At 47.7% G+C, this 15,686-nt stretch overlaps 1 protein-coding gene across 13 annotated transcripts in view; it reads right to left on the bottom strand.

The window, feature by feature from the left end:
• The window catches only part of heph (polypyrimidine tract-binding protein 1 heph), a 492,203-nt gene that overhangs the window by 12,309 nt on the left and 464,208 nt on the right, over nt 1–15,686 (bottom strand). For 12 of the 13 annotated variants that reach the window (XM_076521472.1, XM_033471509.2, XM_076521471.1 and 9 more), the window contains 6 exons: nt 15,219–15,436; nt 11,787–11,820; nt 10,432–10,524; nt 10,030–10,246; nt 9,712–9,853; nt 1–8,889 (listed from right to left, as the gene is read on the bottom strand). The exon at nt 1–8,889 is cut by the window's left edge and continues 12,309 nt beyond it. In XM_076521472.1, the coding sequence (XP_076377587.1) occupies nt 8,821–8,889; nt 9,712–9,853; nt 10,030–10,246; nt 10,432–10,524; nt 11,787–11,820; nt 15,219–15,436 (773 nt within the window). In that variant the 3' untranslated portion in view covers nt 1–8,820. The remainder of the gene's footprint in view (nt 8,890–9,711; nt 9,854–10,029; nt 10,247–10,431; nt 10,525–11,786; nt 11,821–15,218; nt 15,437–15,686) is intronic. The other variant, XM_076521476.1, reaches the window with a different exon arrangement.

Below are 15,686 nucleotides of genomic sequence, written 5' to 3'. Positions count from 1 at the left end.
CAGCCGAGGTCGGCTGGGTTGCCTGTGGTCTCCGTTTTCTTTTTTTTCTTTTTATAAAAACACGACGGGATCGCTGAACCCTCGCCTTATGTACACAAAGAACGTCTAATTGAATTTTGCTTTTGGTGAACTTTCCGAGTGGCACCCGTGTATCGGCCGTGGTAAAGACCGACGTCTGGGTAGTTCTAGCGCGAACCGGTCGCGTGTTCTGTCCTGGCTCGAGGACACCCTTCCGGTTTCATTTTTCCTAACTACCTGTGCATGATTTCCCCCACGTTGTCTGCCGTTAGGCAACGTCATGATCAACCTCGTACCGACTTCGTATTTCGCGGCTTACCTATGCTTTGCTTGGCGATACATCGATGTTACAACAGCGACAGCGATTCTAACGATCAACTAACGAGTAATAGAGCGATCGAGACCTACGTCGGCCCCTGCCTGGGTCGTCTACAGGACCCTGAAGAGGGTCCTACGCGGACCGGCGTAAGGGACCGAGACCTAAAGTTTATGAAGGAACGTATCTCGGATATAATTAAATTAATCGCCCGACTGTTCGGTGCGATGCGCTTACATAAAGATAGAACTAGCCCAAGATGCCTGGTCCACAAGGGACCAGAGGTCGGGGGCCTAGGTGGGAAGTTATAACTCCCGGCTACCGACCTCCGACGCCCGTAGGACGAGGCGTTATTCGAGGGTCGAAAGATTTAGCTGGCCGCTACGCCGTCATTGTGGACCGGCAAGGATTTCACGTGCACACCATTGATAACGAGGTCTTCGTCGGCTCTGAAGGCCAGCCGGTGGATGGGGAGGCTACTCTGCGCAGGACACATTGGCCACGAAATGTGCGGAATCTGCCTGCAGCGTCGTGCCATGAAAATTGAGCCGATTCGGCGCAGGAGGTAGCACGTCGTCTGTCCGAGGACTCCCCTCTGAGAGACCCGATCATCGGTCGAAAGGAGACTGGGGCTGGTGTCACTGCTGATTCTCGTTAAACGTCTTTGAAAATTACAGTCTCAGATGGTTCGATTCGCTCGGGTAGTCACGCATCTTCTGCAACAAGGCGAGCATTAAGCTAGGCCTGGGGCTCTGCTGTCCCCCTAGTGAGTCTGAAGCTATTGGACGTTCTTTAAACAAGTTTCCGGTATTATCCTCACTGCAACTTCGTCGGTTTATCAATTCCAAGCTTTAAAATTAGCTGCCGGGATGGGTTAGGCTGTGGGGAGCTGGACCCCCCCCCAAAGGTAGCTATCAGAGGGCAGACGCCTCTAACGAGATCCAGCAGACTACAGACACGGTGAACGTTCCTGACGAGTGCTCCGCCACCTGTACCAGTTCCTCGAGTGCATGCACACCGGAGCTAACCAGTGCAGGGGCTGGGACCTCCACAGTTCTGGATGATGGGACTTCCATGGAAGAGAAAAGCAGGCAAGAAGATCGTGGAATCACTCGATCAACGGGCACACCATCCTTCGGAGATCCTTCTTCAGGAATAGGACAAAGGAACGTCGAACTGGTCCCAAAATACTCCATCGAATGAAGACAAGTTCCTGTTGATATGTCGATGAACCTGGAGTCCCCCTAGCTAGGTAGCAGCGAGAGTCCTAGGCCGAGACCTGGACCAGAGAGTCCTGCTGGCTGTCGAATGAACTGTACAGCCCTGCGAACGGACTGGGACCGGTGCGACGACCTCTATCGTGAACCTGTCACCCGAACCCTAACATACGAACGCCGTTAGGCTCGTCCTGGCCAACGAGATCCCCTTTGGTCTCTCCCGAAGTTTGCCTCTCTCTCTACTTTGCTTGACCCTGTGTGTCTTTTAAACGCTTTCGCCTCGTAGGAAAAATTAAATACTCGCTTAATTCAACAACCGGCACCCATCGACGCCCGATCGAGGCTTTGGGTGCGCGTTAAAAGTATCCGATCTTGCCAGCCCGTTCCGAACGGATCCTATCGTCCCCTCCTACCGCGACCCTGAGTCGTCGTCACAGTCCTGGTGACACCGGATCATCTCGCTTTCAGGGGTCAGGTCCGTGAACGCGACGGTTCAGGGAGGGCCCTGGATTAATCCTGGTTCGAACGACGCCTAAGGCCCCGATTAGGCAAGCAGACAGTCCTGAACTTCCAACGATATATTTTTACACAGTTACCGATAAGTAATTTTGTTTAAACCTGATCTACACGCGGTGTCTCACTCTCACCAGACTTTCAGCATCCTCGATTCTCTCCCCGGCGCAATTTCTCCATCATTCTCTCTTACCACTCTCTCTCTCTCTCTCTCTCTCTCTCTCTCTCTCTCTCTCTTTCGCTCTCTCTCTCTCCCTCGTACTCCTACCGCATATACCGCATATACAATATATTCATTAATAGATTAATCTTTTCATCTAATTCATTACATAATCCGTAACTTCGGTAACCCTAGACTTATCTGTTATTAATAAAATATAGATTATAGAGATGCAGTCACGCCCATTTTTCAGATATACCTATTTACCGTGCGATATACCAAATATACATATACATATACGTGTTTGAACATATATTTATTTATATATATATATGTAATATATGCACGCTCGTAGGTGTATTATATGGGGGATATACGTTGTGTGTGTATGTGTGTATGTCTGTCCGTGTGTGTACGTAGTGTGTGACAGTGTGTAATATTTATCTACGTGTACGTCTCTGTAGTGTCGTCGGGTTCCGACGAACCCGTTTTCTTTACATACATGCCGTGTGCTTATTTAATGTGTGTCACGTCTCACCGCTATAGTGACTAATAACCTCTGTAGGCTAAGCTTCGTCTACTGCGTGGCTCGAACCAGACCCCGAATTTCCTTGGTCCGAACAGTTTTATTCATTTCATTTCTTTTTTATTTTTATTTTTTTCCTTTTGCTCAGGTTTAGCTTCATTCGACGATTGGGCTCGACTCGATTACGCGGGTGTTTTCAGCATCGTCCTAATTCGACTCGGAAAGAAAGGGGATCGTTTCTCGATCATGCTCAGCGTGTCTGACCCTCCGGGGACACCTCGGACGTCGCTGTTCTTTCGTTAGCTGACTTTGGTACGCTTTTGGTAGACTGCTACTCAGGGAATACTTTGTACTTGGAACGTTTCGACGCGGTTTGACGAGATCCGATAGCTTGATTGTCACAGTTTCATGTCGCATCCTCTGGGGGGTCACTGAACAGGGATGTCCGACCCTGCCGGCCGTCATTCCGCCGGCTACCGATTGTTTGGCGATGTTCGACGCGCGCAAGTATAGCCGAGCGTGATCTACCAGATCCGATCGATCGATCGGTCGATCGATCGTCCGCAAAGGGTGGTGTGTGGAAGGAGCGTTTTGTCCGCCGTGGATCTATTTTAGAACTTCGAACGATCAGAGCAATCGAGAGTCGTCTTGCCATTTGGTCTCTATAGTATATAAAAATACGTCGTCTATATGAGGAAGTTACGTTGAATATGTATACATCTATAATATTAGAACAACTCTTCTAGAATTTCGCAAAGGAGTTTACGTTGGTCTGGAGAAATTTCGGAGCCTGAGTATCCGCGACACCATGTAGCGAGTGCTGGCTATCCCAACCCTCACATCGGCCCCCCTCAACCCAGCTAATGATATACTCAATCTAAATCGTCCGCAGGGTGCCACCTCGAGCCACGACGTGCCCGAGCGAGCCCGGGGACCTCTGCGCGTCACCGAAATCTACCGATTCGAAAATCAGAAATTGCTGCTGTACCGTGAAACGAGATTATTCGTTCGAAAATGTTCCGAAGGAAGTGTCGAGATGTTTGTTGAAACGTTATCGGACCGGATGTTGGAGCATGTTTGACACCCTGCGGATAATCTACAACCCGGTACGGCTGGCCCGTTTGATTCACCGAATTGATTATCTTTTTTTTTCTTCTTTAAAGCTTTCACTACTGTCCCTCGTTTAGAAATCTATCTTTTTTTTGTTTTTGGCGGAAATCAGAAAGAAGAGGAAAATCATTGTCGTCGCAATGAACGTGAAGATCTGTTCGGTTTCGGGAACTATGTCGGACGAATTGTCTAAACGATCAGAAAAGAACATGGACTGAAAACGATTGTACGAAAGAACGGGTGTCTGTGCGCGCGCGCGTGTGTCTCTGTGTCGCGTTTGTTCGATCAGGTGTGAACTGGGAATGTGTTGAGAAAAGCTCCTAGGTAAGAATCAACGCAGAATGGTAACGCCGGACGACGGGCCTCGGGTCGCTTGGACAACACACCGTCGGCTCGACGTCGGTTTGGCGGCGTTTACAGGCATTTCAGGTACGCTTGCGAGACATTGTGCCGGAAATACTATTGTGCGGGAGGCCTTCAACTGGTTCCCTAGCGCCGAACAAGACTCCCCCCCACGCGATTCCTTTTGTGCTGTATCGTGGCGGTCAGCGCGGGACAATTGAAAGAGCCTGTTTTAATACTTAAAAGGAGAACCTTAAAGTAGAGGACGCACTGCGAGGCAATGAATTCCAAACATCGACGTCCGAGCGGACACGCCGGAGTCCTTTCTTCGAATGCGAGAATTATTTCGCGGACCACGCGCGATCCGCACAAGCCGCGCCCAGTCTCCAAAATGATTCACGACGTCGGAAAGAGGACCGAGGCGTCCGCTCGGACGACGTCGAGTGTCAAACGATCGCTGGAGAAACAAGCCTATCCCAAGGAAGTCACGGAAAAGTGTCCCTGAACCGAAAATAACGTGAACGTGTCGTGTACGTGTGTACCCGGTGTGAACGTGTGACGAGTCAGCGTCTCGCACTACGGACGCTTTTCCCTCCTTGTCTCGGTAGAGTCTATAAATGCAGTCATCGGATTAAATAATGTAAATATATCGGAGATTCGAAAGACAGATCATAGATGCAAAGACTGGCCCCTTCGCTCATGCCGGCTACTCGCTACGTCTCTACTGATTGGTCGATTCTCACTCTCCCCAGCCATCCACGAACTGGCCCCCGGCGAGCTGAACTTCACGCTTCTGCCTTTGCCAAAAGATAGAGGGGGTCATCGAGCCCTAGGTGCTAGAAGAGCTATCAGACTGCAGGTGGTCGTTAGGAGAACTATTGGGAGCTGGCTAGGAGGGTCGCCAGAATTAAAGGACGTTAGGAGTGTCATCTGGACTGTAGGAGATGTCAAGAGTGTTAGGATCCTGACATCAGTTAAGATGTCAGGATCTGGATGGTAGCTAGAAGTGTTATCTTGATTTGGATAGGTGCTAGAAGAGCTGCCAAACTCTAGATGATTATTGGAAGAACTATGTGTGGACTTGCTAGTGATCAGGAACAGGGGATGCCAGGAGTGTCATCAGGACCTGTAAGTCAGCTTGGAGTCTTGTTTGGGTCGGGAAAGATGCTAGAGCAGCAACCAGACTTTATGTGATTGCTGAAAGGACTATGTGGACCTGGTCGCCAGAATTGCCAGCAAGGTTAGGGGATAATGGACAGTCGTCAGAAGCGTCTTCAGCACCCGGACGAATGCCGGAGGATCCGGCAAACCCCAAAATCTGAAGGACCCCAATAGCCAGACCCGAAAGCCGTCGCCAGGCGCCGAATCCTGTCGGCTGAAGGAGAGACCCCACCCTAGAATTAACGGCTAGCCTACTTTGGCACAAACAACACTGCCCGGGCCGGCACTCGCTTTGTTAAATATATTTTTTTGTAGTTTTTTCTTCTTCTGTTTATCTGTTTCACTCACATCGCTTCGAGTCGCATTAGTCTCTTTCTCTCTGGCTCACGCAACAGCACTCGCTCCGTCACTAGCACTCTCTCGACGGTCCTCTCTCTCACACGCACACCATCCATTCTCGCCACGCCACTTTCACGCGCATTTCCCTCCGCTACCAATCTCTACGGTCGATACGTATATTTAATAAGATTTAATTGACTCCAACAGAACGTCGAGTAGACAGAAACTTTTCCGGGCGTCCGTGGTCGCGTCGCGACGACGCTGCCCCGGCGCGTTTGATAAGACGTCCTCGGTGGCCGACGAACGGAACGAACGCGACGGACGCGGCGTCGCGACGCCACCGACAGAGGGCCAGTTCAGATCACGACGCTACGACACTACTGATAATTTATTTCTCGCCCGGTGGCGCGAGGACCGGGCCCCAGCTCTCCGCCATAGTCTCGAGTATGTTTCGCGTTAATGTCCGTGTCCGTGGGGGGCGCCGGGAAAGCAGCCCCTCTCCACCCCGTCGGCCAGATACAAGCGTCCCCTCGGGCCACTCCTCTGGTTTCCATTAATATATTTATATATATACATATATAATATATTTACGCTCTGCAGTGTAACGGCTACGTGTATCATAGAGTTTTTCATCGTGATTTATCGTGGTACGCGACACCGGCGAGTTCAACATCGTTCAAAAACACAACAGACCTCCCCGAACTGTTAGCCTCTCCGCTCCCCTGACCTTGGGTTCAGGCTAAGCGTCACCCTAGCGGGGGCGGGCGCCCTCTTCGCGCCGCCATGTCGACAGGAATGCTTGGAGATCAGGAACTAATCGTCAGCCGGATGGAAAAGTAAACGAGGTCGAACCGTCGTCATCCAGGCGTTCCAGAATTCCCCCCCACTGATACAGAGTCCCCCCTCTCCTCTACGCATGTACAAACTCGTTTCACATCTAGCTCTTATCTTTTTTTTTTGTTTGTTTGTTTAATTAGCGATATGTTTAACGGTTCACTCCCTTCTCCTTGTCAATATACGTGTGGTGTGACCCTTATTTAATTACGATTAAAGATTCTACACAATCCTAAGCACCTATCAGCTAAGAAACCTGCGTCTCTGTGTGTGTGTGTGTATCTGTGTGTGTATCGTGTTTCACTCTCTCTCCGTGTCTCTGTGTTCCTGTCTCTGTGTGTACATAAATGTCCGTGTCTCTCTGTGCGAACTCTCGTGTCTGTCTCTGTCTCTGTGTGTATGTGTGTATGAATGTCGCGTGTCGCGTGTACGGCGTGTGATTAATACTTATCGTCGAACATACAAATTATAAAAATACCACCCGCAACGACGTACGACAGCGTCAACGATCCCGCCACGTGGCCAGTCGAGCTAAACACACGATCGAACCCGATAATGGTCGACGGCCGAGCCCCCGTCGAGGCAGCGGGCCGCCGAGAATACTGAAGGTACACTTTCAGGAGGAGAACAGAAAAATATATAATATATAGATCGAAGGAGAAAACGCATATAGAAGAATCGGGTGGCCCACGAAGAAGCACCGGCTGCGACGCGTGGCGCGAGAAAACCTCGATAAAACGCTCGCGTCGTTCCCCGGGGCCCCGTCTTCGCGCGCCGCAGATGGGCAGACGGCGAGTGGGCCCAGAATGAAACGGCGCGAGCAGCTCGCGGATAAACTGCCAAGGGTCCCGTTCACAATCAGCCCTAACAAATTAGACCTTGGTACCCGACGATCGCGAAGCCACCGTCGTCATCTCGTCATCGTCACAATCATCGCCGTCGCCGATCATCGTCGGGTACCCCCTACTTTCATTCATGCTACCTCCTTGTTTTTGTCCTAGACTGTGCACGTGGCTTATGCGCCGACTGAAAAACTCGTCGACAATTTTTCACTTACATGCTAACAAAGACGCGTGATCCAATGATCGATCGAACGGTCGTCCCAGATCCGTTTTTCTTCTATCATATCATATCATATTGTATTTTTTTTTGTTTGTTTGTTTGTTTAACTTTAAAAATCCTTAACATCGTTACTCGGTTTCAAGATGTACTTTTTTTTTCTCGCTCGGCCATCGGTCGGCTAGCGTCACGCTTGTAAAATATATAATATATATTTATATATATATCTGTATATATGTATATATATATAATATATATATACCTTATACTTTAAAGATAAACTCTGTACAAGAGCCGAGGGGCTCTTCGACCGAGTCCCTCCTTCGTACCCATTTTTTAATCCTAGGTCTCTCCCTCCTCCCTTCAGAATACTCGTGTGTGTATATATGCGTGTGCGCGCGCACACGTCGAGCGCGGGCGCGCGCGCACGTGTCTCTCTTTCGTTAGACGCGGGAGACACGAGCTTCGGTGCTCTCCCCTCTCTCTTTCTCTCTGAACGGTTCTGGCTTTCAATTAAATCGCTCGTTTCGTACCCCGGGTCATTCATTATTTCGCGCCGCCTGGAAAACCAGCACCGGTTCCTGAATACAGAGTCCGCGACGCCGCTTTACTTTCGGTCAACCCGATCCTCCTCGTCCTCTCCCCCCCCCATCCCCACCCCACTCCCTCCCCACTCTGTATAGCCCATCTAACATCAATCCCAACCCGTAAACCTGGTTCGCGGTTCCTCCGTTGCGCAGCCCTAATCCATTTTTGTTTTCTGTTTCCAGGCCGTGAGTCCTGCGTGGAAAACCCTTACGCAGCGTGTCTCTGTTCGTGATCGAATGAGAAGAAAAACATAGAAATGGATACACAGTATTGTACTCCCGGGAGGGGCCGGAAAGTACTCGTAGTCGTGGTGGTTCGTCCGGGCCCCGAAATCCGGGGACCAACAAGCTCGGCGGTGTCGGCTTCCTTTCGCTTTTCTCTGTCATGCTGCGTTGCTGTTCATTTTAGTTTGTTTCTCTGGTACGCTCGTATCAGCCAAGCACGATAGAACGGCGGCGGCGGTGGTGGTGGTGGTGGTGGTGGTGGCCAGTCAATGAGGTTGCAGCCTTTGTAGGAACGGATGAGCAACGGACTGGACCCATCGCAAGGATCATCAGTCGTACACTGCGCCGGGTGACCAAAAGGGGACTAGGGCGTAGGGCTGGTACCACTGCCGGTCGTTTGATTGCGACTCTTGTTAGATGTTGCTCTTGGAAAATGATACTCTCAGGTGGTTGGATTCGCTCAGCTGGTAGTTGTGCATTTTCTGGAACAAGCCGCCCGTCAGTTCTTCCGCAGTAGCTAAGTTAGGCCTACGCTTGTCCTGCCCTCTACATATTCCGAAGTCGTACGACATTCTTTGAACAAATTTTCTTTGCTACTCTCACTCTAGCTACCTCGGTTCATCGATTCTAATTGTTACGCGTATGGAACTAACGCGGATATGGGCTGTATCTTACGCGGTAGCTGAGCTAGGCCTACGCTTGTGCTGTCCTCTAAGCATTCTCACGTTTTAGGATCTTCCATGAACAAATTTTCTTTGCCATTCTCGATCTAACTATCTCATTTCATCGATTCTAATCGCTAAATGTATGTATCCGATCTGGACATGACTTAATCTTTCGTGGTAGCTAAGCTAGGCCAGGACTCGTGCTGCCCTCTAGTTATTCCGAAGCCGTAGGACCTATTCTGAAGAAATTTATATTGCTATCTAGGTTCTAACTACGTGAATTCATCAATTCTGATCTTGAAACGCATGTATTTAGTCCGGATACGGCTAAATCTGACGCGATAGCTAAGCTAGGCCCAAGTCAAGTTGCTTCCCTGGTCATTATAAACTCCCAGGACCTTTTTTAACCAGATTTCCTTCGCTATCCTCACTGTAACTACGTAAATTTATCAATTCTAATGTTCGAACTGAAGTGCCGAGTCCGTATCAAGTTCTACGGTTCATTAAGTTTGCAACGGTAGCTAACCGAGGGCATCAGTCGCTCTGGCCGCTGAACCTACCGGATCCCCCAATTGCAAATGACGATTCTCCGGTCAGAGTAAGCCTAAGCTGCAGTGTCCAAGGATTAGGGATACTTACGATCAGAGCAGTAACAGCATCGTCCATGCTAGGCATCTGTATGAGGGCCATTTTCCTGTCTTTCGGGAAGAACTTGAAAGCCTTCACGGTGAATCCGTTCTTAGTGAAAGCATCCCTGATCTCCTCCTCGGTTACAGTATTACTGAAAACGTCGCGTCGATTAGCGAAACCGCGAATCGTCGCCGCGACGACGACGGGTCTCCATCGGCGGAGAACAGCGATTTCTCTCGCGTTGGTCGCTCGGCTTGTAAACGAAAATGGACGACTTCTCGAGCCGACAATGCGAGAGAAATCACTGGACCGTGGAACGTCACTTACGGAATATTCGATAAATGCAAGGTTGCGCTCGGTGGGTAGATGTTCTGATAATTTTTCGAGCCTGGTTTCTTGAATCGGTGAAGGGGACTGTTGGTGTAATCCTTCGTCAAACCCGCGTCTGGCTGTCCCTCCTTCGGCAACTGAACAGTTTGATGCTTGCTAAGCATCACTTTGATCTGCTTCCCAAACACTCTCAGCTTGTCCATGTGTGTCAATGCTGTCGTGGAACAAGAAATCGTGATAATAAAACACATATAAAACATATATATATATATATGTATATGGAGACAGAGATAAAAATAGAGAGAGAGAGAGAGAGAGAGAGAGAGAGAGAGAGAGAGAGAGAGAGAGAGAGATATTGCCGTCACCGCTTAGGGGCCAGGCGCGTTCGTCTATAATTACCTAAGTGTGCCTGATGGGGTTCGGCCATCTGAATCAGTGCCGAGTCCTTCTTGTTGTAGAGAATCTTCACACGCTGTACATCCCCGTAAACGCCTACATGCACAACACGCAAACATCACCTTTAGTAAGTTCGACCGGGATCCCGGGGTCTAGGTATCTTATGACGGTGTCTAAGGGTCGTCGAAAAGATGATCGAGACAATAGATTCAGCCGACCGAAGACTGGGGGTACGATCGGACTAAGATCTGGGGCATGCATCGAGCCGATCGGCTCGACCACCGATCGAATCGAACGTCGTCGAACACCCGCGAACATCGGCAAAAATCGACTGGTTCGGACACGAAAAAAGAAATCGTACGATTTACGGCCGACGGATTCGGCTGTATTTTAACGGGGTTTCTCGACGTTCTATCGGTGGAGAAAGGGTCGAGCCGATCGGCTGCCGAGAAGTGAGCTCCTATATGGAATTACGTAAAATAAGCGAAAGCTTCTGTAATATTAAGAATATTAAGGTGTCTGGAACTGATATTAATAAAAATATTAACGAAACGAATTTAGAAGAGATGCTTGGAAGTAAAGAACATGAAAATAATAATATAACAATGCGTCTTATGGGCGGACGATGATTCGATGGCTCATGGCATGGGTGGATTATGTGATATGGAATGAAATAGCTGTAGTAATAAAATAAGTTGAAGTCACGAAAATATCGGGAAAAATATGAACGTTGATTGAGAATGTCAGAAAAAACGAATGAAATGTAAATAAATAAATAAACGAACAAATAAATAAAAAAAAGAACATCTCTATACAATATATCCGTATTTCACGTGAACAGGAGAGTGACAATGATCGAGATTTTCTGTATTAATAAAAATAAAATAAAGTTGTGAAAAAAGAGAGAGAGAGAAATGAAAACACATCCAACGAAAATTCTACTATCAGAATAGAAGAAAAAATTTTCAGCGACACGACAATGTCGACAGCGACGATCGTGATAGCGACACGCTATATTTTCCTGTTCGTGTTTTCTCGATATGTGACCGTGTGAATCATTCATTCCACGCGAATGCAAAAAAAAAGAAAGAAAAAAAAACGAACATCGCAAAAATCGTTTGTTCTTTCTCTTCACTCTCCGGGAAAAATGCTTCCAAACACGCGGAAACACGTGGAAAAACGTGTCGGTGTGTGTTCGTGTTTATGTGTTATGTGTATTTTCAGTTTTCGTATATTTGTGTTTCCGTGTTTTGTATTTGTGTGTATGTGTATGCTTGTGTGTTTGTCAGTGTGTCCACGCATGTAAATATAATAATTAATAATGTAATATAATTAATAATATAAATGTAGAGACGTACCAAACAGGGTAAAGAGAGCGTCAGGCGTGACCATCTACACAGAGAACAGACAGAGTCCAGTCAGTAGTCAGCGAGTAAAATAGGATTCAATGTATAGTGTTGGCACGCGCACAAGTTTCACGGTTCTCATGCTTTCTCATGTTTTCATTTTTAGGGGCTTTCCAGACCTTTCGCTGATCGAGAAACATCCATCTCGAATCGCGTCTCGACAAGAACGTCAAAATAAATTGAAAAACGAGCGCGTTTCGATCGGAAAAAGAAATTTAACTACTGCAACTACAACAAGATTTTCTGTAAGCGAAAAAATAATATCGATCGATCGCTTACCCCCCTCCTCCCCTCCCCCCTCCCCAGTTTCCTGCACAGTTCGGCGAGTGGAGGAAAATAAACTTTGTACCGGCAAGAGTGTTTTCTGCGTCGTTTCGGTAAATTTTCGTTCTCGGCGAACTGTCCGTCGACTCCGGTTTAATTAATAAAAATTCTGGCGTGTGTGCAGATACTGGAAAATTCAATGACGCGCGGTTAATAAATGAATAAAAGTTTCCGAACGTTTGCCGGTGGCGTGTACCGCCCGCAGAAGTTGAGAGGAATGTATATAGAGGACACACGGTGTAGCCTCGGCGAGACGCGACTCGCAAATGCACCGACGTACACACACGATATATACGTCAGCGGCAGCGAAAGAGCTGGAACTCACTTTTCCGGTCGATTTTCCTTCGGCTGTCAGCCCTCCGCGATCGTGAGAGGAGGAAACAAGTACAGAGAAACAGACAGAGAAGACAGAGAGAACGGAGTGAAAGCAGAGAAACAGCCGGGACCTTCTCGTCAATATGAATCCCTCGTGGTTTTGTCGTTCCTCGTAACGCGGGAATGATTTCGCGGGGGGTTGAAAAAAAATACAAAGTAAAAAGTAGGGAAAAGTATATGTAAATATATACATATACATATTTACATACATATACATACATGTATATATATTTATACATAGATATATGTATGTATGTATGTATATACGTATACTTGAACGTCTGTTCGCCAGAGGGAGAAGACACTGGTCGGAAGCTTGTGCGCGCGGCGCAACGATAGTAGTACACATAGTTATAGTACAGTAGTGACAATAGTTGCAGCTGCGAAGTGTGACGTTGACACACAGTCTTCTAAGGAGGTGCCTTTCGTTTATAACTGCCCATACGAATGGTCAACGATGCCGAAATAACAATTCTCTAATTAATATTTTATTAGCTGTGTATGTTCATAGAAATCTCAGACTGCAATTAATTAAGGTCTAGTTGGATTCAGGTCTGAGTAGATTCAATTTTAAGTAGATTCTGGTCTGACTATATTGTGGTATAAATGGATTGAAGTTTCAGTAAATATTTAGGACCAAGTTAAATTCAGGTCTGACTTTGGTCTAAGTAGATTCAGGTCTAAATAGATTCAATATTAATTAGATTCAGATCTAAGTGGATTCAGGCCTGACTACTTTAAGGTCTAAATAGATCGAGGTTTGAGTAGATTTAAATCAAAGTTAGATTCAGGTCTAAGTTAGATCTAAGTAGATTCAAGTCTGAGTTAGATACAAGTAAATCAAGTTTGAGTTAAGTCTAAATACAGATCTGAGTTAGGTGTAAGTAGAGTCAAATCTCGATTAGATCTAAGTAGAGTCTAAGTCTGGATCAAGTGTATGTAGAATCAGGTCTGTGTTAGATCCAAGTAGATTTAGATCTCGGCTGTATCTAATTAGATTCAGGTCTGTGTTTAGTCTAAGTATAGTTAAGTCTGGACTAGATCTAAGTAGAGTACAGTTCGGTTAAAGTCAACATAGAATTAGGTCTGCGTTAGTCCAAGTAGATTTAGACCTCAGCTGTGTCTGGTTAGATTCAGGTCTGAGTTAGATCTAAGTAGATTTAGACCTTAGTTAACTCTAAGTAGATTTAGACCTTAGTTAACTCTAAGTAGATTTAGACCTTAGTTAACTCTAAGTAGATTTAGACCTTAGTTAACTCTAAGTAGATTCAGACCTTAGTTAACTCTAAGTAGATTTAGACCTTAGTTAACTCTAAGTAGATTCAGACCTTAGTTAACTCTAAGTAGATTTAGACCTTAGTTAACTCTAAGTAGATTCAGACCTCGCTCGCGTTCAAGTAAATTCAAACCTTACTTACTTCTAAATAGATTCAGGCCTAACGTCCAATCAAATCCACCCTAAAGTCAGACCAAGATTTAACCACGTCTGTCCACGCTAGAAAAAGTCAACGAAAAATATCTCCTCGATCTGAGAAACGAAAAGCACCTCTCGGGAAGCGAGACCGTAACCGACAACGCTACGACTCGATTAGGATAGAGAATGGTGACGTTCGGAACGATTTCTATATGTGTGTATCGAGAATGAGCGGGGTCAGAGGGTTGTGGACAAGATATATAGGGCTCGTGACGTAAAAAGGGCGGCATACGCATCGAGACCACGAGGTTCCTAGTCGCCGAAGGAGGCAGCAGCCGCTCGATACCGTCGGTCGTTGTAAACGATGCGGGGAAAATGAACAAACCCGGAGGAGTCTTTCCGCTAGAAACAATGCCAGTTTCACTGGTTGTTTTTGGGTCGATTAAACAGCGTGGAAAATCCGTGGCGAGACCGCGACGGTATCGAGGACTGTTCGGCGAGAGGAGCTCTCGCGTCGGTGGATGGGGAGACTGCAAGGGTTGCCTACGTAGCACTACGTTGTAATCGTATCGTAGTAGTTGCGTAACTTTCGTTGTATACGTACGTACCTAAGCCAGTTTCGTGTACATAGGCGGACACCGAGAGAAACGGCGGATTTTCTCAATGAACTTCGCGGCTAACTGAAATCTGACTACGGGCTCTTTTCACCGGTCTCGACGAAACACGCGTCGAAAAATTCTCCGTTGCAAAAATCTGCCGCGCCGTTGCTCTCAGTGTCGAATCAAAATTATCCTGGTCGTGGACAACAACGCAGTCCGCCGATGTACCATCGACGTCCTGCGTCCCGCGACGACAAAAAGAGAAGTCACGAAGAAGGAGGCGAATCGTTGCGCGAGATTCGGCACCGAACGAGAACGTTGTCCAAGATTGCAAATAACAAAGCTGCAGAGTAAACTCTCCCAAATTGCCCCTCAAGCTTGCGAACGAAACTGGACAGCGATAGAAAGAGCACACGCGATCGTTATTAATTCATCATCGCATCTGCTCGTCCCAGATCGCCGATTTTTCCTTCAAAGCCGAGGGACGAATTCGAAAGAACTTACCGTGCAACGCCCGCCTTGGCTTCGTCACGGGAATTTTGTAAATCGCTCGCAACCAACGAGTAGCAACCTTCCCTTCGTGCTTCGATCGAGGCCCTTTCGCCCATCCCGTGTAATCGAGCCGCTAATTTCGTAGCGAATCGGCCGACCGTCCTTCGGCGGAGCACTTACCTCTTCGTTCAGGTTGCTGACGAGCAGCACGGCGGAGGTTTGCGCGTTGGTGGGCACACGAACCCCGAGGCCTGCCGCTCCGAGAGGGAAACCGCCGAGTCCAGCCAGGCCTCCAGCGGGTGGTACCCCATTGTAGGGACCCGCCAAGGGCGAGGGCAGGCCGTGCATGGCAGCAAAGGGCGTGGGCAGCACACCCGGTGCCCCTGCAATGGACTCTACTTCAGGAAATTTACAAGCTGTCGTTAGAATCGTTTGTAGTACTTTGGTCGGCGTGGTGTTGCAAACAATTTAGCAAATTTACAGTCTGGCCGAAGATGCATCGGCCGCTAAAGTTTGATTATCGTCGGCCACTAACGGTTTTAGACGCCGGCCTACCAAGCGCAGTAGCGTGAATTTACGGCGGGTGACAAAACTATATGTTTCATAATATCAGCAGCAAAAATAATCAGTATTCTCTGGCGAAAGCCC

This window comes from Megalopta genalis, chromosome 5 (assembly GCF_051020955.1).
Source record: "Megalopta genalis isolate 19385.01 chromosome 5, iyMegGena1_principal, whole genome shotgun sequence".
NCBI classification, from domain to species: domain Eukaryota; kingdom Metazoa; phylum Arthropoda; class Insecta; order Hymenoptera; family Halictidae; genus Megalopta; species Megalopta genalis.
The sequence above is the reverse complement of the archived record's forward strand: the minus strand, read 5'-3'. Positions and strand labels throughout refer to the sequence as shown.